Source organism: Microcaecilia unicolor, chromosome 11 (assembly GCF_901765095.1).
Source record: "Microcaecilia unicolor chromosome 11, aMicUni1.1, whole genome shotgun sequence".
Taxonomy (NCBI): Eukaryota; Metazoa; Chordata; class Amphibia; order Gymnophiona; family Siphonopidae; genus Microcaecilia; species Microcaecilia unicolor.
In genome coordinates this window covers 114,392,059-114,417,136 of record NC_044041.1, presented here as the reverse complement: position 1 = coordinate 114,417,136, position 25,078 = coordinate 114,392,059, and the positions used below count along the sequence as shown (strand labels likewise).

Here is a 25,078-nt window from a genome sequence, read left to right as displayed (position 1 = left end):
ACGGGAACAGACCTAACAGACTGTTGAGAAGACCTTTTGTCATTTTGAGAGGGCTGCTTCGGCTGATACCTAAGGTTTTGATAGGAAGAAGCATGGCCCAGTCTGTAACACTTCATATCTTTGTTGAGGACAAGACTGAGAAAATCTGAAGGAAGAGGTTTATCCTCAGGCATGTGCAGAGTCTTGGACTTGCCCAGGCCCTTAAGCAAACTGTCAAGATCTTCCTCAAAGAGAAGCTAACCCCTAAAAGGAAGCTTAGTGAAGCACTGCTTAAAGGCAGCATCCACTGACCAATTCCTAAGCCACAACAGATGCCTGGCCATAACCGATAAGGCTATTTGCTTAGCCAAAGCCCTTACAAGATCATACAAGGAGTCTGCCAAATAAGCCAAACCTGTCTACATAGCTAGAAACTCCAGACAGGGAGACCCATCCAAAACCGACAAGGTATCTGCAGCCTGCTGTACTCAGCTCAAACAAGCTCTGTATGCCTATAAACTGCAGATGGATACCTGAAGAGACAATGCAGAAATTTAAAAGGAAAGCTTGAGAACAGATTCCAGTTTCCTATCCTATCCCCCCCCCCCCCCTCCACAGGGAGGAGTGTCTTTTTGGTTACAACTGCCACCAAGGCATCCACCTTAGGCCAGTGGCATAGCTAGGTGGGGCACAGGGGGAGCGGTCCCTCCCCTAAACAGATATTTTGAAAAAATGGCGCCTATGTGGGCCATGCAAAATCTCTCTCTCCCCCCCTCCCGCGTGAGTCTTGCATCTGTTGTTCTCCTGTCCGCTCTCTTTACCGTCCGCAGCGCGTGGTCATTCTTACTGCCCTGAAGTCTTCTCCCTCCGGCACTGGCGATTGACACAGCTGTTTGCCAGCGTCGGGGCCTCTCCTCAGGCACGTCCCACCTTTGCGGAAAACAGGAAGTTGCTTAGAGTGGGTGGGACGCGCCTGAGGAGAGGCCCCGATGCTGGCAAACAGCTGACTGTGAATCACCAGTGCAGCAGGAGGGAAAAGACTTCAGGGAAGTAAAAATTACCATGCAGACGGGAGAGAGCGGGTTGAAGAGAGGGAGGTGGGGGGTGGAGAAGGGAGAAAAAGCTGGCCAAGGAAGTCGGTCGGTCGGTGGGTAGGGGGTGGAGAAGGGAGAAAAAGCTTAATAGACAGCATTGGAAGTGAGCCATCTAGTTCACTGTAAGCATGGAAGCCAGTTTGGTTGATTTGTTTCCACTCTCCCGCGCAGCCATCATTGCCGTTCACGTGAAACTAAGCAAGCCAAATGTATGAGCAGCTGTGTATCCATGTTGTCGTTCTTTATTGTTGGTCCATGTCTGTAACAAATCTAAAGTTGTTTCAGTTGGATAGGCAGTGCCTTAAAAGTTGGATGAGAAATGTAGATATAGTAACAATTGAATATCACTAAAACAGGTTCAAAAATTATTGTAGTTGGTAGAAACTGCAATTATAAACTCTATAGTTTGATTTTTCTTCACTGTGCTTCTATACAATACAGATATCCAGATTTCAGTGAGGATATCCTATTTTCTAATGGGTTCATCATCTTAACTGTTGTTGTAATCTGCCATGGAAAGATAGAATTATATTTAAATTAAATGGAAGTAGAATTAAACTCCTTTCATTGGGGCACATGAAATCACATTTTCATCTGTTTTGTAGTTTACCTTTTAGGTGCACAAATGGATTACTCTGTTTTGAACATGTTTCAGGGGCAAGTGGTTTTATAAGTCAAAATAAAAATAAATATTTTGTTTCATGCAGATCTCTTTTGCTTAAACATAAATGGGTTATAAATCCCTAATGCAGTCCATTCGTTTTCTTATATTTTGATCTTGTGATGACTTATACTGTGTCAAAACTAAAAACTCTTTATTTGGTCGATAATAAAAGGAATACTATCCACCCTAAAAAGTTGTTTTGTGGCTGTACATGAGGAATTGTGGTATTGAATAAATAAGTGTATGTTTGTGTCCCTAGTCAAAAAATCCAGTTAATCGTTTAACATTAGTGGAACATAGCCACAGAGGCATGGTATGGTCGCATTTTTAATATGGGAATACTAGGGTCCAGCTAAGGAACAGGTTATTTTGAGTTAGTCTTCACTGGACCAAACTTGCTTCCCTTGTGCCATCACTATCTAGCAGGATACTTTGAGGCATATTTTCAAAGCACTTTGGGAGGCTAAGTTCCATAGGTTTCTATGGAACTTTGGGAGGCTAAGTGCTTTGAAAATGAGCCTCACAGTGTCTTAAAAGGTGGAGGATAAAGGATTTTTGTTGTTGTTGTTGTTGTTGTTGTAATCTGCCATGGGAAGATAGAATATATTGAAATTAAATGAAAGTAGAATTAAACTCTCCTTTCATTGCGGCACATGAAATTACATTTTCATCTGTTTTGTAGTTTACCTTTTAGGTACACAAATGGATTATTCTGTTTTGTTTCAACCTAATTCATGTTTAATGCAGGGTATAAATGTAATAAATAAATAAATAGAGAGAAACTCTGAATGTTTAGCACCTGATTCTCATAACATGATGTCTGTTTTAGTGGCTTTGACCAGGAGAAAAAAAAAAATCTCTGCACAAATATAACACGTGCTAGAGTGTCCCTATAACCAGCCCCTCCAAATGAAACACTGGGGAGCGCTGAAAGAGACAGGGAAAAAGGTTAACATGGGGAAAGAGAAGGATATAGTAAATGGTGGACAGGGATGGAGAAGGACACAGAGTCAATACTGGACAGGGAGAGGGTAGGGGCATTGAAACACAAAGAGGCAGTGCTGGAGAAAGAAGAAATGGGGACACATGGGCACTACTGGAAAGGGGGGAAGGAGATAGGGACACAGGGCACTACTGGAAAGGGGAGGAGATAGGGACACAGAGAAGGCACTACTGGAAATGGGGAGGAGGTAGGGTCACAGAGTAGAAAACAGTAGAAAAAGGTATTTTATTCAATTTGATATTAGGAATATGACAGTATTTGAAAATGCACATCTCTGAGACCTTCAAATTAGCAACCCTGCAGGGGTCTGAGTGCATTTTCTTAAGCCATTTTGGATGTACTGCAGCACAGATTTTGATGGGTAGAATCAGGGACTGCAAATCCCACATGAATTTGGGATGCGAGTTCACACTAGGACTGGCCGAAAAATCTCCCTTCTGTAAATAGGTGGGGGAATGTGGGATACAAATGCAATAAATAAATAAATAACTGGATTACTTGGCAGCACTATACATAGCTATTTGATAGTGGGGACATAAAACGAAAGATCAGTGCCAAACAGATGTAGAGAAGGAAAAGAAAAAGACAAGAGGCGAGAGAAGAAATGGAAAGGCCAACCAGGAAAAGAATTTGTAAGGCTGACTCATGGAACATTGAAAAGAAGTCTTGGACCAGCCAAATTCCCAGACAACAAAGGTATAAAAATATTTTTATTTAATACTTTGTAAGGACTGAGATGTACCCGCTTTGTAAAATGTACATTTTTTGTATTTTTATTTTGCAAAATACAGGAGAAAATGCATTTCTGTTTCTTTTTTTTTTTTTTTTTTTTACCAGTATTGCACTATTTATAGAATCTGGCTTCATTGGGCAGAGAGGAGGGGGTTCTCTATTTCAATTTTTGCTCTTGTTGTTGGTGGTGGTTTCTTTTGTTTTGGGTGCTTTTTTTTATGGCTCCCTATTCTGTATTAGATTGGAATATTGTCACAATTTGGGTTTCTGCCATGTGCTTGTGACCCGGGTTGGCCACTGTTGGAAACAGGATACTCGGCTAGATGGACCATTGGTCTGACCCAGTATGACTACTCTTATGTTATATAGATGAGGGTCTGTCCATGTTCTGTATGTGTGCCTGAGGTGAAGGATTCTGATAGCACGTAGCATCTGTGTAGGAATGTGTAACAGTGCAGCTTGTTCCAGTTTCCCAATAGTAGGTTAATTGGTGCTGTAGAGCCCAGTGTAATATATATAGCACTGTCTGTTCATAGGTGGGTTAGGGCTGTTATAGTGTGGTAAGTTTTGTGTTCTAGGGTAGTGTTTCCCAAGTTGGTCCTGGAGTACCCCCTTTCCCATCAGGTTTTCAGGCTATCCACAATAAATATGCATGACATTGATTTGTATATAGGGCCTCCATTACATGCACATCTTTTTCATGCAGATTCATTGTGGATAGCCTGAAAACCTGAATGGCAAGGGGGTACTCCAGGACCACCTAGGGAAACACTTCTCTAGGTCCCACTGTAATATTTATAGCACTGTCTTTTGTAGGTGGATTAGGGCTGTTATGGTGTGGTAAGTTTTCAGTATAGGTTTTGGGTGTTTTTTTGCAGGGGTTTGTGTTATTTCACAAAATGTCTAGCCCTATTTGAAAGTAGGCTCTGGGGAAGAGCCGCCTTTGGTGGCCCTTGTCACCTAAAATAAAAATGCTCAGGACTAGTGTTCTTCACATCCTGTAGAATCACCACACAAACGCCCATCTGATTTAAACAAGGTGTCTAGCAGTGGAAGGAATGTGTGTGCTATTCCTGAGGTGATGGTCACGATTTGAATATTTTTACTTCGTAGTTAAGAAGACAGGTTGCCTGCTCTGGCCAGTCCAGGGATCTCTTCTGCGTCCTGCTTCTTGATGTAACTTACTGTTTCCTTGTAGGCAGGATGCAACAGAGACAGCCTGTATTAATCAGTGCCCGCTACAGCCCCTGAGCAACAACACAGACACTGCTGTGTAGCTGACACCAACTGGCGCCTATTTTATAAAAGTCTGCTCCCCCCCCCCCCCCCCCCCCCCCGAGATCAAAACCTGGCTACGCCTCTGCCTTAGGCCACTTCAATCTGTCCCAGTTCTTCAGAGGAGATCTGATATAGACAAGCCATAGCCCTGGCCGCCTTTGTCTGGAGTCTCCCACTGTACAGTAATTAATTCATGCATTGCCTCATGAGCCCAAAATGAGTGAAGAGGCTTCTTGGTACTAGCAATCATTGGATTAGGCACAAAGGCAGGTTGAGAAGATGAAAAAATATTATCACTTCTAAGGCCTTTGTGACAAAGGAGGGAAGTTCTTCCCTGTGGAACAAACTCACCATCATGGGATCATCCATTTCATCCAGGGGAAGCGCCCCTTCCTCCAATGCTTCTGGCAGAAGAGACTGCACAGAGACTACAGAGAGGCCCCCTTCTAAAGAGGAGGTGAATAAGGAGAGTTAGGGTCCAAGTCAGGAATGAGATCAGCACGCCTCTTCTTTGAAGAGGATGAAGCTTGGGCACCTGCAAGCTGCTGCTGAGCTACTGTAGTAGGGAGAGCCCTCTTCATTAAATATGTCTGATGTATGAGGCAAATAAACTAAGGAGAAAAAGGAACCTGTGCAGCTGCATCCAAAGAAGCCATGCAGGATGGCTGAGAAGCCCGAAACCTCCGCTCACAGGACAAATCCCTCCTCTCAGCACACTTCTCCACCACCCGCCAACTCCAGGCTCCGCCCATTCTGCCTCGCCTCACCCTATGCATGGAATCAACTTCCTGTGGCCCTACGCCAAGCCCCCTCCCTACCCATCTCAAATCCTTGCTCAAAGCCCACCTCTTCAATGTTGCCTTCAGCACCTAACCTTAGACTGCCCCAATTTGACTGCCACTACTTGATTGTCTGTACATTTGTCCATTAGATTGTAAGCTCTTCGAGCAGGGACTGTCCTTCTATGTTATATTGTACAGCGCTGCGTAACCCTAGTAGCGCTTTAGAAATGTCAAATAGTAGTAGTAGTAGTAGTAGTAGAAGTCAAAGCAGAAACTTTCAAAAGCACAACTGTTTGTGAGAGACAATGACTCAGCCAAAGAAGTGGAACCACATGTTTCCATAATGGCTGCAGTTGCTGGAGTCGAAAGAGTCAGAAAGCACTGCACGGGAACCCACAACCTCTGCCATGACTGACACCTGGGAAAAGCAGAAAAGCCCAGAAAAAACACACCGGGGGCAAAGGCAGCTCACTGCTGTGGAAGCCATGATTACTTGAGCTTTTCAGGTGCTTTGACAACAACTTCAGAAATTTTAGAACAAGGCCAGTGTCGGGCAGACTTCTATGATCTACGCCCTAAAAATGGCAAGGATTTGGCCACCAGAAACACTGGTATACATATTGTTTAACACTTCATACCACATGTAATGAGTTTATATTGTTGGGCAGACTGGATGGACCGTACAGGTCTATCTGCCACCATCTATTATGTTACCATGTTAAGACACTGCAAAGAAAATGAAAGCAAGCCATGGTACCGCTAGAACTGACAGCAATTAACAATTTAAAGGTGTACTCACTGTGAATAAGCTCTGTAGAGTTTGAGGGATGATAAATGTATTGTCATTAGAAAGGTTGATAAGGAGGTTGCCGTAGTGGTGTTAAATTATGATTATCATAATGAGATTATTAGACTTAGCCCACTGACAGGTATACATTTTGGCATACAACAGTTGTTACCCAAGAAGTTTGAAGAACAATTTGCCATTATCGCAGTTCTTAAGACTGAGGAAAAACTGCTCGTTATTGAATGATTTAAAAAATCATAGCAAGGTATTGAAAGATAAATTGAGATTGAGGGGCTATCCTGATAAGAGTTCTTAAGATTATTTTAAAAGAGCAAGATTTTCAGACCGAGATCTTTTATTGCAAAAAAGAGAACATCAGGTTGAAGATAACATACAGACATGTGTTCTCAGATATAATTCTAAAGGTGCTGATATACAACTGTTGTATGCCAAAATGTATTCCTATCAGCCCCCATTACAGCCACAGCTGTTGGCCAAGATCATGTACTGCGATAGTTTGCAGGTGCTGCCATTGTGTGATTGCTGGAATTCCCTTCTGCTAATTTAGAGAATATGAAGACTTGTCTACAGCATTCATAGCTCTGAAAGGTTAGAAATGCTAAAAATGGTTTATTAAATGTCACCCCAAAGGACATCAAAACTCCCTGTTTTGGAGTAAACACACACCAGGCGATACTGAGGTAGTTTGTGCCACATATTGTTTTGAAGTCAGTTTCACTTCATCTTTGTATTCCTCAGACAACTGGTGAAGAGATCAGAAACTCAGGATCCCATCTCCCTAGTGATGAAGAGCGCCCTCAGCAAATGAAAGAGAGAGATGGAGATTAGATGGGAATTTGGTGCTTCTGAAATTTCCATGCAAACACAGTTGAATAGACAGGGCTTGTTTTAGGTACTGAACACAATTCTAAGGTAAACAATTATCCATGTTATTTGTTTTTATATATATATATATATTTTTTTTTTAATCCCAGTACTTTTGTTTATATTTATTTGAATTTGGCTCATGCCGGGCAGCGGCGTACCAAGGGCGGGGCGGTGGGGGCGGTCCGCCCCGGGTGCACGTTACTGGGGGGGTGCCGCGTGCCTGTCGGCTCCTCTGGTTCCCTGCTCCCTCTGCCCCGGACCAGGTTACTTCCTGTTCCGGGGCAGAGGGAGCAGGGAGCCAGTGGAGCCGAGAGCCGTGCGGCTGCTCCCCGCAGCTAAAGATGCACGGGGTGGGGGGTGGGGTTGATGCGCCGGGGAGGGGTGTCATTTCGCCAGGGGGCTTCGTGCTGCACCCGGGTGGGGGGGGGGGTGCGCATCGGCGATCCGCCCCGGGTGGCAGCCGACCTAGGATCGTCACCGATGCCAGGTGACCCTTCAGTTCAGTTCTGGTTGTCATATCTCAAAAAAGACATAGCAGAATTAGAAAAGGTTCAAAGAAGTGCATTAAAGGGGATGGAACTCCTCTTGTATAAGTAAAGGCTAAAGAGGTAAGGCTCTCAGCTTGGAAAACAGATGGATGAGGGGAGATATGTTTGAGGTCTACAAAATCCTAAGTGGTGCAGAATGAGTGGATGTAAATCTATTTTTTACTCGCTCCAAAAGTACAAAGACTAGGGGGCATTCAATGAAGTTACATGGAAATACTTTTAAAACAAATAGGAAGAAATATTTTTTCACTCAACGAATAGTTAAGCAGCTCTGCTACAGGATGTAGTATCTGGGAACTCTTTGCCGAAGGTTAGCGTATCTGGGTTTAAAAAAGGTTTGGACAAATTCCTGGAGGAAAAGTCCATAGTCTGCTATTGAGACAGACATGGGGAAGCAACTGCTTGCCCTGGGATTGGTAGCATGGAATGTTGCCATGATTTGGGTTTCTGCCAGGTACTTGTGACCTGGCTTGGCCACTGTTGGAAACAGGACACTGGGCTAGATGGACCATTGGTCTGACCCACTATGGCTATGTTCTTTTTCAGGTGTAGCTCAAGGCAAGTTACTGTACGCAGACATTATCTACTATCCCTGAATGTACTTCTCTGTCAATAAAGGGTTCACAATCTAACCCCCGTTTACAAAGCCAGGCAGCAATGCCGACACAGCCCGGCAGTTGTTAGCGCAGCTTTGTAAACAGAGAGATAAATTTGTACCTGAGGCAATGGAAAGTTAAGTGACTTACCCAAGGTCACAAGGAACTGCAGTGGGATTTCAATTGGGCTTCCCTAGTACTCAACCTTTTGCTCTAACCATTAGACTACTCTTCCACACCAGGTCTGATTTTCACCCTACCAAAGCAAAACTGTAGCACATCTCTCCGCTTAGTTAGCAATGTCAAATTATTTTATCTATGATAAAGTTCTTAGATGGAGAAATTGTATACGGAGAAAAACAACACATTAACACCATCCAGATAAGTGCCCCTTCTTCTCAACTGTGGAACAAAAACACTGCAATGCAACTAAACTGGTGTTTGGTAAAAAGAAATATAGAGAAATTAGTCTTACCTGCTAATTTCTTTCCTTTAGGACATCCAGACACTTGGGTTATGCATGCCTACCAGCAGATGGAGACTGAGAAAACCTAACTCTGAGACTTGTAGAAAACCCCTGTGCAGTTCCCAGCCAGCTAGAATTTCCATAATAAAGCAGATGCAGCAAAGACCCCCAGAGGCTGTAACTTTGTCACCAACTCACAAGAATGTGAAAACTGGCTTTCCACACTCAGATATAAAAGTGCTGAATGCTGATTTTGCGTTCATTTACTTTTTTTTTTATTTGAACAACCACAGCAATCAAGGTTCAAACCAAACCGGCCAATATTCTGCGTTATGTAACTGGCCAGGAAGGGCTCCTGGCCAGTTAAATAGCACTTAACCAGCTAGCCGCGAATATTCAGTGGGAGATAGCTAGTTATAACTCACTGAATATTCTCTGCCAATGCTAACTGCGAATATTCAGCACTTCGCCAGCCAAGTTAAGAGGCCAAATTAGGTCACCAAAATAGCAGGCCTATCTTTGGCCACTATAAACTTAACCGGCTAGTGCTGAATATTAACTTAGTCGGTTAAGCTTATAGCGGCAAAAAAATTCCTGATATTCAATGCCCATCACCAGAAACAGCCCGGCTCTGAATATCTGGGCTCAGCGCTGACCGTGGGACTTAGTCAGCCTGCTTCCCTCTGGCTGAATATTGGCCTCACAGAAGCAAAACACAACTAATGGAGCTGCCTGAACCACCCCAAACCAGGAATTATCATCTGAACATCAAACACCAGATTATTCCACATCTCACCGCCCTTTCACCACAGGGCAGACACTTGACCGGTCTGAATGTCTACAGGAAAGAAAAGTAGCAGGTAAGACATAATTTCTCCTTCCAGTGGCGATCCTTGTTTGGCTGCCACCCAGGGCGGATCACCGCTGCGCACCCCCCACACACACACCGGTGCAGTGGTGTCTGTTCCCCCCCCCCCCCCCCCGGGTGCAGCACTACACCCCCCCCGGCGCATCCACACAACCCCCCCCCCCCCCCGCGGTGCATTCTTACCTGCTGGGAGCAGCCGCACGGCTGTCGGTTCCGCTGCTTCCCTGCTCCCTCTGCCCCAGAACAGGAAGTAACCTGTTCCGGGGCAGAGGAAGCAGGAAACTAGCGGAGCCGACAGCTGCACAGCTGCTTTCTGCACCCCTCTAGCGGCGTGCACCCGGGGCGGACAACCCCCACCACCCCGCCCTCAGTACGCCACTGTCTCCTTCTTTAGTGGCTAACCAGACTAGTCAAGATGCTTGGGAAGTACCAAAGTAATCATCTCAAGGGCAAGACCCCACGAGACTGGAAGAGAGCACAGCAGAACCAAAATTTGCCTCATGCTTGGCCTTTATCTTGGGCAGACTAGATGGACCGTGCAGGTCTTTTTCTGCCGTCATCTACTATGTTATTATGTTACACATCCAACCGATAATGTTTTGCAAAAGAACACAAAAATGACCACACTGCTGCCTGAGAAAAAAACCTATGGAAGAATGAAGCTACTCTCTGCACGTGATGTCACCACCCCACGAGTAGAGTGCACTTTAAGATTGTTCAGAACCAGGGTGACCCTTTAGTATACAGGCAAATGCTACGGCTTCCTTAAGCCATCTTGAAAATGGTCACCTTGGAAGCTACCACTCCCTTTTTTGATCCTCCAAATAACAGAAACAGATTATCTTTACAACTAAGCCTTTCCATGCCCTTCAAGTATGCCAGCAAATTCTCTTCACATCCAACCCAGCCAAACATCGCTGCTTTCTATCTCTGGAAAATCTCCTAAAATTGGCAAAGAAATGGACCGATTCATATGAAAAACCAAAACTACTTTGGGCAAAAGGGAAGGAACTGTACACAAAGAAACTTTCTCCTCCAAGAGGACCAAGAAAGGCTCCAGACACAACAAAGACTGCAACTCTAAAATCTGGCGCACTGATGAAATCATGACCAGAAAAATCATTTTCAAGTTTAGATCCTTGTAGGAACAAGTTGACGAATGCTCGAAAGGCACCTTAACCAAGATTGACAACATGAGATTAGGATCCCACTAGGGTACCATGGGCCTACCGGGAGGTCTAATCTGTTTGACTCCCTTCAGAAAATTAACTACATCTGTGAAGGACGCCAATGACTTTCCCTGCACCAGAACATGGAAACAAGCCAACACCACTATCTGCACCTTCAAAGAGGACAGTGCCAAAACCTATCCAAACTGTCCTGCAGAAAGTCCAGAATTTCCGCCACCAAGGACCGCAATGGATTAGTACCAACGCTCAAAAAGATGCCAAACCTACACATAGGCCATGGAAGTAGAACGCTTATGTGACCGCAAGAGGGTGTCAATCATTTTGGAGGAATAGCCTTGCCTCCACAGCTGTGTCCTCTCAAGAGCCAGGCCATAAGTAAGAATGAAGACTGGTCTGGATTCCAAACAGGGCCCTGCCTCAAGAGGCCATCCACCCCCTGCAGGCATAGAGGGTCTTTGACCATGAGACGAATCAAATCCCTGTACAAAGGCTTGCAAGGCCAATCCGGAGCCACCAGCACCACCATATCGGGATGGAACTCAATGAGTTGAAGCACTCACCCCAACAGCCACAGTGGAAACACATACAATAGAACATGCATCAGCAAATAGAATCAGAGCATCTATTCCCTCCAACTAGGGATCCCTTCAATTAATGAAGAAGTGAGAAGTCTGTGCCCCAGCCGACCCCAACAGTGGACTGCCATCTTGGATAAGCACCCACTAGCCTGGATCTTGGGTGTTTCTGCTGAGAAAATCCGCCTGTACATTATCTACTCAGGCCACATGGACCACCAAAAGATCCAGGAGATGCATCTCCACCCAAGCAATTAGGCAGGCTGCTTCCAGACTCAGCAGGCGACTTTTCATGCTGCCAGTTTATATAAGCCACCACCGTGGTATTGTCCGAGAGAATCCAAACCACCTTGCCTTTGACTGTCTTCTAAAAGCCCAGTAGAGCAAGCCAAATCACCTGGACTCCAAGCGGTTAATCGACCGCTGTGCCTCCATCCACTTTTACAGCCCTTGGACTACCTGGTCAAGGCAGTGAGCCCTCCAGCCCTTGAGGCTCAAGATTCATGCCTTTTACAAGATTGTCCTTGAACAGCCACCACTGCAGATTGACCCTTGGCTCTCTTCTGAGAGACAGACACTTGTCTAGATCCGAATACTAAGGGGACTACTGCGACAACAGGGCCCCCTGCAGGGGACACATGTTCACCCTGGCCCACTGCACCACCTCCAGTGTGACCGCCATGGAGTCCAGGACCTGAAGAAAATACCTGGCTCGGGATCGCCCACCAACAAGACATTGTGCACCTGATCTTGCAACTTGAGGATCCTTTGAGGGGGCAAAAACACCTGTCGAAACACACCTCCAGATATTCGAGATCCGGGGCTGGAAAGAGATGGCTCTTGGCAGGATTTACCAATCAGCCCATGTGCTCCTCCCCCCCCCCCTAATAAAAAGCAATGACCCATGCCATCATTCGCATACTTTCCTGAAAAGATTTTGCTCAGATCAACCAATCGTCCAGGTAAGGGTGAACCAGAATGCCCTCCTTGTGCACAGCCATGTCTACAACAACTATAGCCTTGGTAAAGGTGTGGGAAGCCATCACAAGCCCAAAAGGTAGAGTGCAAAATTGAAAATGTCTCCCTAATACAGCAAAACAAAGAAGCCTCTGATGCGCCTACAGAAATGTAATGTGCATATAGACTTCTGTGAGGACAAGAAATGTAAAGAATGCCCCATGACAAACTGTCACCACGACTGAATGCAGAGCTTCCATACGAAAAGAGGGCACCTTCAGGGCTCTGCTCAGCCTCTTAAGATCCAAAATGGGATGGAAAGTGACCTCCTTCTTGGCCCGAGCCACCTTCTTCCCCCAAATGGTCCAACGTGTCCCTGATGGCTCTCACTTTCCAACGAAAACCATAAGGAGACTGAACAGATCCACAGGCCTTTCAAACTCCAGAACATAGCCATTGCGAATAGCCTCCAGAACCCAATGGTCTGAGGTAATCTGGATCCACCTTTGGTAAAACTCCCTTAATCAGGCCCCTACCACCACCAGAGGGTGGATTCTCCTCGGGTAAGGTTGACAGTGACAAGATGCAGTGCTTTTCAGTGCTCTACCCCCAGGCTGTGGAATGCGTTGCCGCAAACACTTTGCAGTAACACTAATTATTTGTGCTTCCTGAAGTCAGTGAATGCCTGGTATTTTTTATATACATATATTTGTTTTGTAATATACTTTTTAAATCACAATTGTCAAAACAGTCATCTACATTAGAGAACTGCAATATACAAAGCTTGAATTCAATCAATAACGTCCAACAGTGGTCTTCCATTATATGGCCATAAAGTGAATATTAATCCCAACTCCCAACCCAGCCCCAAGACTAATCCCAAAGCTCCTCCCCACTTCAAATGCATATATATGTTTTAGATAGTTGTTTATATGATTTTATTGTAACCCGCATTGTGGCTAATTTTCTATCCATATACTGAATATCAAATATGATAAAAGTAAATAAAATTGCTGGTCTACATACAGGATCCCATTGGTCCATATTAGCTACAATGTCACAGATGACATAACACTCAGCATGATTGTCACCTGGCCCAATGTGATCTATGACTTGCTGCAGCCCTGTTATGACTTCATACACATTTTTAAGCCCCCTTTTTCATTATAAAGATATCCCTCTTAGACTGTTTAAGAACTGTTTAAGAGCCAACTGTTAACTCCCTCCAGCCTGATAATCTTCCTTCAGCTGCACCAAGTTAGAGATGATGTTTCTGTTTAAAGTAAATAAGTTAAAAATTATACCACTAGATGTGAATAAGACTGAGATGCATTTTGAAAGCACTTTGACTTACAAAGTTCCATAGATTACTATGGAACTTTGTAAATCACACTGACCACCCTTCAACATCTTCAGTCCTTCTGTGACTGTTCTCTTGTGCTTGACTGCTTAAATATTTTTAATTTAAATGCTTTACTTTTTGTCTATTAGATTGTAAGCTCTTTGAGCAGGGACTGTCTTTCTTCTGTGTTTGTACAGCGCTGCGTACACTTTGTAGCGCTCTAGAAATGTTAACTAGTAGTAGTAGTAGTAAATCTAAGTGCTTTGAAAATGAGCCCCTGTGTGAAATAAGAAATAAAAACACAATGGGTCCTTTAAAGACAATCTGTATTATTTCTATTGTGGCTAATTTAATGAAAGCTGGGAAGCCAATTATTCATTATTAATGACTATAATCAGGTCAAAGAAAAGTTTACGGACATGTCTCCTATTCTTGATAGAGACTTTACATATGAATTTCATATGGGTTTCGTAAAGCACATAAGCAGATTTATGACGCATTGACAAAGCTCCTTGTTAGTTAAGGCTTTTATTCTTTTAATAAACAGGCTGATTTATCGGTTCTAAAATGAATCTTTTTGTTATTGCTTTTGAACATGAATCAGTGCTGTCCCCTAGTGTCCTCTTTCACATTGCATTTTCTTAACTTTTTCAGTAAACAGAGCTAAGCAGCACTGTTAATTTACCAACAAAAGGAAGAGCAGCTGAAAAGTGTTACAGTAGCAAGAAAGCAGGAAGGCTCATGATTTCATTTCAATTAATTTAAGTACAATTCCAGTCCAATAGTGTAGTAGAGCGCTGCAAACTCCACAGCTCATGGAGACTCCCTCAGATACACAATGTAATGTGAATGCTGAGTCCCTACAGCAGGTAATGGCAAGCCTACACCATGCAAGCTTCAAAAGAGACACTGAGCACACAAACAGCCCCACTGGCAATAGAGCATCACATAACATGTGCAATGTATACTACTAATTCTTCAACGTTACAGTGGGTCACAGTGATCTCTAGGGTATCTATCGCAGGTCAGCATTGTGGTTTGGACCATTTTACACAGCTACAAAAACAATAAAGGTCAAATAAGCTATAGGAGAGACCCTTTTTCTTGGGCTACCTTAATACATTTGTGACTATCAAGAGCTCCTCTTCCTTTATTAAATACAGAATTTGACAAGATATTGCTACCGAAATACACAAGTACAGGTGCATCACAGTGGTGGTGGCCAATAACTTGTTTGTTGCTTTTTATGTCTATGTATCCAAACAGACTAATACAGCAAGCACACTACTTTACACAGTTAGGAAAAAGCCATCGTCACGTTTATTGTTGATGTGTTTACCTGTTTATCAATCTGTAAATAATTACATCTTCTCATGCCAGTTCTGCTTGAATATCATACTGCTTTGTAATACCTACAAGAGTCAGCTGCACAGAGTCCTGGAAGCAGCACTCTGGGTAATTTCTAAAAAATGGCTTGACCTGCAGGTCAAGAATCAAGCATTTTTAAGCCACTAAAAATGATTCACTTTCCAGAAATCATTTCCATTGCTTTCCTAAATACTACTCTGATACACCTCAGTGGCTGAAAACAACCAAGTTCAGAATGTCCCTGGCCCAGATAGACTATTTTTATAACAAGCACACAAACTAACAGATTTCAAACATAAGTTATTGAGGATGAGTCTACTTTGTCAGATGGAACTGACAAGCGACTTACCCTCAAAAGCTTCAATACCATAAGCCTGTCAATTTTTCTTCTGTACACCAGTTAGCATGGCCATCCTGCTGGAAACATTTTTATTACTGTTTCTAATATGAATCTCTACATCTTCACATACACACAGCATAATGTCATAACTGTGTCATACTTTTTTAGCAGCACAACCCCAGTTCTTTTCCCTGAAACTTATATTGTAAATACAGTGAAGCACCATTAGATCTACTGCAAGAATCTTGGAAAAATATAAACAACAAAAGAACAAACTTCAGATGGGATAACAACTCCCAGTACAATCAGCATAAAACAATCTTGCTTAATGTTTTAATAAATCATGGGTTTATTAACAGTGCCCAGAAACATACTCTGGTTTGCTACTCTGTATTTATGTTGAGGTGAAACAGACACTCACAGCCAAACTGAAATGCTAATAACCCAAGGAAAGGAGGAACCCAGGGAAATTTTGGTGTAACAAATCTAAGCAAATCTTTATACATACAGTGCAGTAGATCAGTCTGATCCTATAACACCTATAACATGTTATGAAATTCACAGCAGAGTACAAAGAGAAATACTGATACAGTTTATCAGGATATTCAAAAAAATCAAACAACTAATTCTTAAAAGAATTAGAGAACAAATGAGTCTTCAATAACTTACAAAAAGTAACTTCTCGAAGAATGATTTTCAATAGGACGATTATTCCATAAAGGCACAGCAAGATATTAAAAAAAGTTGGGAAAGCCAAAAACAGATAAGTACAACTCCTAGATTCTATAGTGGAATTTAACCAATTATGATAATTCCTCTGGGCAGTAAACTTCTAAGATCTGGAATACCAAACAAAGCGCCTTAAAATGAACCTGGGCCTGTATTGGTAACCAGTGCAATTCCACCAGCAAAGGTGTAACATGATCTATTTTTGACTTACAATATATCAACTTAGCTGCTGAGTGTTGAATTAACTGAGGACCTCTTTTACCAAACCAGCCTAGCGATCCTTGAATGGCAATGCTGACAAAGCCCATTCACTTGATTAGGCTTTGTCAGCATTGCCACATGGGAATCGCTAGTGTGGTTGGTAAAAGAGGCCCTGAATCTTAATAATCAATTTTGAAGTTATTCCCAAATACAAAAAATGTCCATAATCTAACAAAGCTAAAATCAATAACTGAACAATAATTCTAAAATGATCCTGCAAAAAATATGGACGCAACAGGTGTAGTTGTTTTAGTTTAAGATAAGCTTTCCAAACTAAATTATTAACCTAAGGTTCCATTGTCAGCAAAGAATCCAAAAGCATACCCAAGACTTTAGACTCTCTCAGTATTAAGCTGAATCCCTTCATTGTTCAATATAAACTTTGGCATAGAAGACAAATTTATGCCACACTATAAGATTTTTCTTTTATCAGTATTCAATTTAAGTCATGCAGAAGCAGACCATTTACTAATTTTATCAATGCTATTATTAATAATCCTACAAATGGATCCAGCATATTGACCAACAGGAACCAATACAAAAATATCATCAGCACAGGATAATATGAACTCTCCTGGATCCAATGAAAATATGTCCCAGTGAACTCATATATACTTTGTATAGAAGTGGTGAAAGGGAAGAACCCTGGGGAACACAACAAGAGGGTACCACAGGGAGATGAAAAAATTCCATCTTTCAATACCAGATACTGTCTATTCTTCAAAAAGGACTCAAACCTGTTAAAGACAGAGCCCGCAAATCCAAACTCAAATAGTAAAACTAATAAACTATCATGATTGACAATATCAAAGGCAGCAGAAGTATCAAACTGTAATAGCACCATCTCTCCATCTCTGTACAGAACCTGCTTTACCTCAGAGATCAAAGACAACAGCAAGGTCTCAGTACTGTGAAAGTAATGGAACCCATGCTGTGATTTATGCAGCAGATTATATTTCTCCAAATAATCCAACAACTGGGATCCAACTATAAATTCCACCAGTTTTGCTAGGAATGGTATATTCACTATTGGCCTAAACTTGGAAACTTGAGATAGATCAGTATCCACCTTCTTAGGTATAGTAGTCAGTACAATGTTTTCTATATTCTGGGAAAACCAACCTAAGGCAAGAGTAATATTCACAAATAAAGCAAGCTGGTTCAATAATTCAGAAGATAAATCTTTCAACAAGAAAGAAGGAATACTATTCTAATGGACATCCTGTATTAGATAACCTATTTACCAAGGGACGTAATGTGAAAGAAGAAACATACTCAAAAGTAGTCCACACTCTTATCAACTAGAATGTCCACTACATCATATAAATCAGCACTACAATAATTAGATTCTATGGTACACTTAAAAGATTGACAAATGTTACTGACTGTAGAAGCAAAATAATTAGAGCCAAACTAGGAGAAGTAGATAACATCAAAATTTTGTTGTAATATTCCAAATAATTTCCTTAAGTTAGGTCGTTCAAGACCCACCAAAGCTGTATAATAAGTCCTCCTTGCTAAATTTAATTCCTGTAATACTCTTTCAAAGCTTGTTTCCAACTAGCCTTCCTTTGGTTTTATGCCAATTTTGCTCAAATCCAACCCAAAAGCTTCTGCATTTTGTCTCAGACTTAAAGGGGCAGCGATGCAATTTAGTCTGTTCTCACCTGCATTCACAATAGCATCTACTTCCAGCTTGGTGATGTCACCCCGGAATAGGGATATTTTTTCATTCAAGTCCTTATCTTTCTGGTACTTGGTCTCCTCAGGTTGTTTGAGTTTTGCACCTATAAAGGAGGTAAACATTCAGGGGTAAATTCTAAAAATGGTTCCTAAAAAAAATCAACGCTGAAAAAACCCCACTTAAGCGTTATTCTATAAGCTGTGCCTAAAATTTGGCATGGTTTATAGAATACATGCTTTAACGGAAAGTCATGCATAAATTTAAGCCATTTGCACCAATGAAAACATGGTGCAAATGTCCACACCATTATTCATTTTTATTTATTGCATTTGTATCCCACATTTTCCCACCTATTTGCAGGCTCAATGTGGCTTACAGAGTTTTGTTATGACATAGTCATTACATGATATCAGATACAGTTAGTAATATACAAGGAATAAGTAAGGGAAGAGAGAGGAAGGTGTTATGCATAATGGTATAGAAGGTGGACTTTAATAACTGGGTGGATTGGTGAGGTAGCTTTGTAAGGCTATGGGTTCTCTTTGTAGGCCTTGTTGAAGAGGTGTGTCTTCAAAGATTTGCAGAAGTTAGTTATTTCGTCAATAGCTTTCAGGGATGTGGGTAATGCATTCCACAGCTGCGTGCTCATGTAAGAGAAGGTGGTGGCGTGTATCAGCTTGTATTTTAGTCCTTTACAGCTGGGGAAGTGCAGATTGAGAAATTTGTGTATGATCTTATGGCGTTTCTGGAAGGCAGGTCCATGAGGTTTAGCAGGTAGATTGGGGCGTTTGCGTGAATGATTTTGTGTACAATTGTGCAGATCTTGAACGCAATGCATTCCTTAAGTGGGAGCCAGTGAAGTTTCTCTCTTAGGGGTGTTGCACTTTCATATTTAGTTTTTCCAAATATGAGTCTGGCAGCGGTATTCTGGGCTGTTTGAAGTTTTTTGATAGTCTGTTCTTTGCAGCCAGCGTATAGTGCATTGCAGCCAGCGTATAGTGCGTTGCAGTAGTCCAGATGACTTATTACCATTGATTGTACCAGGGTACGGAAGATATATCTCGGGAAGAAAGGTTTTACTCTTTTGAGTTTCCACGTGGAGTGGAACATTTTTTTGTTGTGTTCTTCACGTGATCATCAAGTGTGAGATTTCGATCAGTGGTAACTCCAAGAATTTTCAGATTTTGTGCGACGGGGAGAGAGCAGTATGGTGTGGTTATGGTGGAGTATTTGTTTTTGTTGTGTTGTGAGGTGAGTACAAGACATTGTGTTTTGTCTGCGTTCAATTTTAGCTGGAATGCATCCGCCCAGGAGTGCATGATTTGGAGGCTTTGGTTGATCTCGTTGGTGATTTTGTTTAGATCGTGTTTGAACGGAATGTAGAGCGTGACATCGTCTGCGTATATGTAAGGATTGAGGTTTTGATTGGCTAGAAGTTTGGCTAAAGGTATCATCATTAGGTTGAAGAGAGTTGGTGAGAGGGGGGAACCTTGGGGAACTCCACATTCGGGTATCCATGGGGGTGATATGTCCGCGTTCGTTGTTACTTGATAAGATCTTGTGGTCAGGAATCCTTTGAACCATTTGAGAACTGTACCTCCTACTCCGAAGTATTCTAGTATATGTAATAGTACTCCATGATTAAACATGTCGAAGGCGCTGGACATGTCGAACTGTAGGAGTAGTATGTTGTTACCAGTTGCAATTGCTTGTTTGAATGAGTTCATTGCAGATACTAATAAAGTTTTGGTGCTGTGATTTGTCCAAAATCCTGATTGAGACTCATGCAAAATTGAGTGTTTATTTAGGTATTCAGTAAGTTGTTTCGTCACTATGCCCTCCACGAGTTTGGTTATTAGCGGAATTGATGCTACTGGGCGATAATTGGTTAGGTCCATTGTGCTTTTCTCAGCATCTTTTGGCAGTGGGGTTAGTAAGATGTTTCCTTTCTCCGTGGGAAAGAGACCATTTTGAAGCCTGTGGTTTATATGATTCGTGAGGTCTTTTTTGAATTGTTTGGGGGCGGATCTTATTAGGCTAGTGGGGCAAATATCTAATTTGCATTGTGACTTGGCATATTTTCCGAGCCATTGTGAGATTTCATCTGGCGATATCGTATCAAAGTTAGTCCATGGTCGATCTGCTGGGCATTCCTCAGGTTTTGGGTCAAGACATTCAAGGATGTTTGTATACTCAGTGATGTTGGTAGGTATCTTTAGTCGGAGCTTTGTAATTTTTTCATTGAAGTAGTTCGCTAGATTGGTTGCGGATGGTGTGTCTATGTTGTTAGAGGTAACCGGTGTAGTGTTTAGGAGTTTTTTTTTTACGAGTGAGAAGAGTTTGTGGATGTCCTTGTAGTTTGGTCCTATTTTGGTTTTGTAGTATGTTCTTTTAGTTTGTCTGATATTGTATTTGTATTTTCTTTGTAGCTGTTTCCAGTCTTTGAGTGTGTGTTCGTCTTTTTTCTTGTTCCATGCTCGTTCTAATCTTCTGACCTGTGTTTTTAGTTCTTTCAATTCTTCGTTAAACCATGGTATTGAGTTTTTTCTGTGTGAGGTTCTGGTTTGAAGTGGTGCTATGTTGTCTAGTGCTGTTTTGCATCTGTTGTCCCATTCTTGGAGGAATTGGGGTGAGTCTGTAGGTGTTGTCCATTCGTCGGTATAGAATTGCTGCCAGAATGTTGGTGGGTCTATTTTGCCTCTCGTAGTGTAGGTTTTTTGCTCTTGTTTTGTTGTGCCTTTTTTGTTCTCCAGCGGAGTGAGAGGTTTGCTTTGTAGTGATCGGACCATGGCATGGCTGTCCATTTTGTATCTATAAGTGTGAGATTAGGTTCTGATGAGAATTTGTGGGTGATAATATCTAGTGTGTGTCCTTTGTTATGGGTGGGTTGTATGTTTGCCAGTGAAGCTCCCATAGTTGGAGGAATTCCTTGCATTCACGTACATTACTTGAGGTAATATCTTCAAGATGAAGATTGATGTCTCCTGCTATGAGAAGGTCCTGGTTGGAAACGCAAATATTCGATATGAAATCCATAAAGTGTGTTTGTGAGTCTTGCCAATTGTCCGGGGGTCTGTAGAATAGGATTAGGTTTAAGTGATCACGTAGTTTGGGAAAATTAGGTTCTTACCTTGGTAATTTTCTTTCCTTTAGTCATAGCAGATTAATCCATTACGAATGGGTTGTGTCCATCAACCAGCAGGGGGAGATAGAGAGCTCTGAAAAACCATAGTGCCTCATGGCCAGCTACCTCCATCTGCCTCTTCAGTATTTGAAGCTTCCAAAGCAGTATTACACCGCAAAGTAGCATAACATGAACTTTCCTCACAGCGGATGAACACCCCAGAACAGAAGCAATAACACAAGGAGGGACGAACTCAACCTCCTATAACAGAACAGAAATCCTGAAGACTGTTTTCCAACTTCTCCCAATGAGGGAACATATCTACAGGAAAAACTGAATATAAAACAACATCAATGAATCACTGAGGGAGGGCTCATGGATTCATCTGCTATGACTAAAGGAAAGAAAATTACCAAGGTAAGAACCTAATTTTCCCTTCCTTGACATCAAGCAGATGAATCCATTACGAATGGGGTGTATCAAAGCAATCCTTATATAGGGTGGGAACAAGCCACACCACGCGCCAGCACTTGTGCTCCAAAATGCGCGTCACTCCTGGCAGCCACATCCAGCCTGTAATGTCGGGCAAAAGAGAGCTTAGAAGCCCATGTCGCTGCACTGCATATCTCTTGAAAAGAGAGTGCTCTAGTTTCAGCCCAAGAAGAGGAAATCGCTCTTGTGTAATGTGCCTTAAAGGTTTCAGGCGGAGGCCAGCAAGACAGTAGATAGACTGAAAAAATAGCTTCCTTGAGCCAACAGGCTATAGTGGCTTTAGACGCTGGAGACCCTCTGCGCGGACCTGACAACAAGACAAAAAGGTGATCAGAGGTCCTAAAACCATTTGGCATGCACAGATACTGCAACAGAGCCCTTCACACATCTAGGAGGTGCAATTGCCCAAAGGCTTCCCGAAACTCTTCTCTGGAAAAGGAAGGAAGGAAAATAGGCTGGTTTAGGTGAAACGCTGAAACCACCTTAGGCAGGAAGAAAGGCACCATATGTACCATAACTCCGGACTCTGAGAACTGCAGAAAAGGGTCTCGACAGGACAGCGCCTGGAGCTCAGACACCTGTCTCGCCGAAGTAATGGCCACCAAAAAGACCGTCTATAGGGTCACATCCTTCTCTGAAGCTCGCCTTAGCGGCTTGAAGGGTGAACACTGAAGGGCCTTTAAAACTAACCCCAGGTTCCAGGCCGGACATGGAGCCCGCAAGGGAGGACGGAGCCGAAGCACCCCTCTAAAAAACCGTGCTACTTCCAGATAAGCAGCCAGAGAAAGGCCAGCGACCTTTCCTCGAAAACATACTAAGGCTGCCACTTGAACACGCAGGGAATTATAGGCAAGGCCTTTTTGTAAACCATCCTGCAAAAAGTCAAGTACTGGCGAGACAGAAGCCCGCATGGGTCTGATCGCTTTAGAAGCACACCAAGCCTCGAATTGGCGCCAAATCCTGGCATAAGCCAGGAAGTGGAACGCTTGCAGGCCTGTAGGAGAAAGGAAATGACTTTACTGGAATAACCCTTGTCTCTCAATTGCGCCCTCTCCATAGCCATGCCGTAAGACCAAAGCGGCAGGCGTCCTCTGAGGTCACCGGTCCCTGTGACAACAGATTCGGTACCAGAGGCAAAGGAAGGGGAGCCTCCACCAGCATCCGCCGGAGGTCCGCATACCACGGCCTCCTGGGCCAATCCGGGGCAATGAGAACCACCTCTCCTTGACCAAATCCATCAAGGGCCACGGAGGGAACACATACAGGAGGCCCTGAGGCCAGGGTTGAGTCAAGGCATCCAACCCCGCCGAGCGAGGATCTCTCCGTCTGCTGTAAAAGCACAGGACTTTGGCATTTGTGCTTGAGGCCATAAGATCCACTACAGGCGTCCCCACTTGGCACATATCTGAAGAAACACTTCGTCTGCCAGTTCCCACTTCGCTGGGTCGATTTGATGCCTGCTTAGATAATCGGCTTGCACATTGCTCTGACCTGCAATGTGAGCTGTTGACAGAAACTGCAGATGTAGCTCGGCCCAGTGGCAAATCTGTGCGGCCTGCGCAGCCAGTGCTCTGCACTGAGTGCCACCTTGTTGATTTATGTAGGCCACTGCTGTCGTGTTGTCCGACTGAACACTGACAGCCAATCCTTCCAGGGTTGAGTGAAAGGCCAGAAGTGCCTGGAAAATCGCTTTCAACTCCAAGCGATTGATGGACCACTCCGACTCCTCGGGTGTCCAGAGACCCTGGACATGCCTTCCCCAGCAATGTGCACCCTAGCCCTTCAGGCTGGCATCTGTTACCACCAGGCACCAATCGGGGAGCGCTAGCGGCATTCCTCGCCGCAGCATGCTGTCTGAGAGCCACCACTCCATACTGAGCCGGGCCGCAGGGAGCCACGTGAATCTGCACTGATAATCCTGAGAAATTGGAGACCATCGTTGAAGCAGCGAGCACTGCAGAGATCTCAGGTGCGCTCTCACCCAGGGCACCACTTCCAAGGAGGCCGTCATCGACCCTAACAGCTGGACAATGTCCCAAGCGCGGGAGCGAGGCATCCTCAGGAGCAGACGGACCTGATTCTGAAGCATGTACCACCTTTCCTCGGGTAGATAAACAAAGCCCGAGGCCGTGTCAAACCGGACCCCCAAATATTCTAGAGATTGAGAGGGGATCAGGTGACATTTGGCTATATTAACGACCCAGCCCAGAGACTGAAGTACTGAGACCACTCTGGCTGTTACCTGATGACTCTCCTCTGTCAAGTCCGCTCTGATGAGCCAGTCGTCTAGGTACGGGTGAACCCGAATACCCTCTCGCCTGAGAAAGGCAGCTACTAACACCATTACCTTCGAAAAGGTTCGGGGAGCTGTGGCGAGGCCAAAAGGCAAGGCCCGAAACTGGAAATGTTTTCCCATTATCGCAAACCGCAGAAACCTTTGGTGCGGGGGCCAAATAGGAATGTGCAAGTAAGCTTCTTTCAGGTCCAGAGACGTGAGAAACTCTCCTGGCTGTACCGCCACAATGACAGAGCGCAGGGTTTCCTTGTGAAAATGCCGCACTCTTAGAGTCTTGTTGACTTCTTTTAAGTCAAGGATGGGCCGAAAAGACCCGCCTTTTCGCGGCACCAGAAAGTAAATGGAGTAACGGCCGGAGCTGTGTTCGGCGGGAGGCACCGGGGACACCGCCCCTAGGTGAATCAAGCCTTGCAAGGTCTCTTCTACCGCCGCCCGTTTGACGGCAGAACCGCATCGGGACTCCACAAACACGTCTCTCACCGGGGCATTGAATTCTATTCTGTAGCCATCTCTGATCAGGTCCAAAACCCACTGATCTGAGGAAATCTTGACCCACTCCTTGAGAAAGAGGGAAAGCCATCCTCCTATTGCAGGAATCGAGGAGAAGGCCGGCGCACCATCATTAAGAGGGTCACCCTTGAACTCCAGGCCTTGAGCCGGTCACTGCGGAACGCTTGTCTGAACGAAAGAAGTTCCTCTGCTAAAAGCGGGCATGAGAAGTTAACCCAGCAGAACACCCCCGGGCGGTACCTTCTAGCTTCACAGAAGCGAGGTCTGTAAGAGGAGGGAACCGCCTGACCCTTGGAAGAAGGCCGCGGCCTATCCTCGGGTAAGCGCTGGGGTTTAGCATCCCCCAAGGCCTTTAACAATTTTCTCCAACTCCTCACCAAATAGAAGGCTTTAGAAGGGCAACTTCACCAACCTTTGCTTAGAGGCCATGTCAGCCGCCCAATGCCGCAGCCATAGAAGACGGCGAGCCGCCACCACCACCTGTTTAGCCAAAGCTCTGACCAGATCATAAAGGGCGTCAGCCAA

The 25,078-nt window shown here is 43.8% G+C and overlaps 1 protein-coding gene across 1 annotated transcript in view; it reads right to left on the bottom strand.

Annotated features, from left to right (window-relative positions):
* Positions 1–25,078, bottom strand: part of MACROD1 (mono-ADP ribosylhydrolase 1) — a gene marked incomplete in the record, with an annotated part of 1,234,860 nt that overhangs the window by 1,175,861 nt on the left and 33,921 nt on the right. Inside the window, 1 exon segment of the mRNA XM_030218128.1 lies at positions 18,115–18,234. Coding sequence (XP_030073988.1) covers positions 18,115–18,234 — 120 coding nt within the window.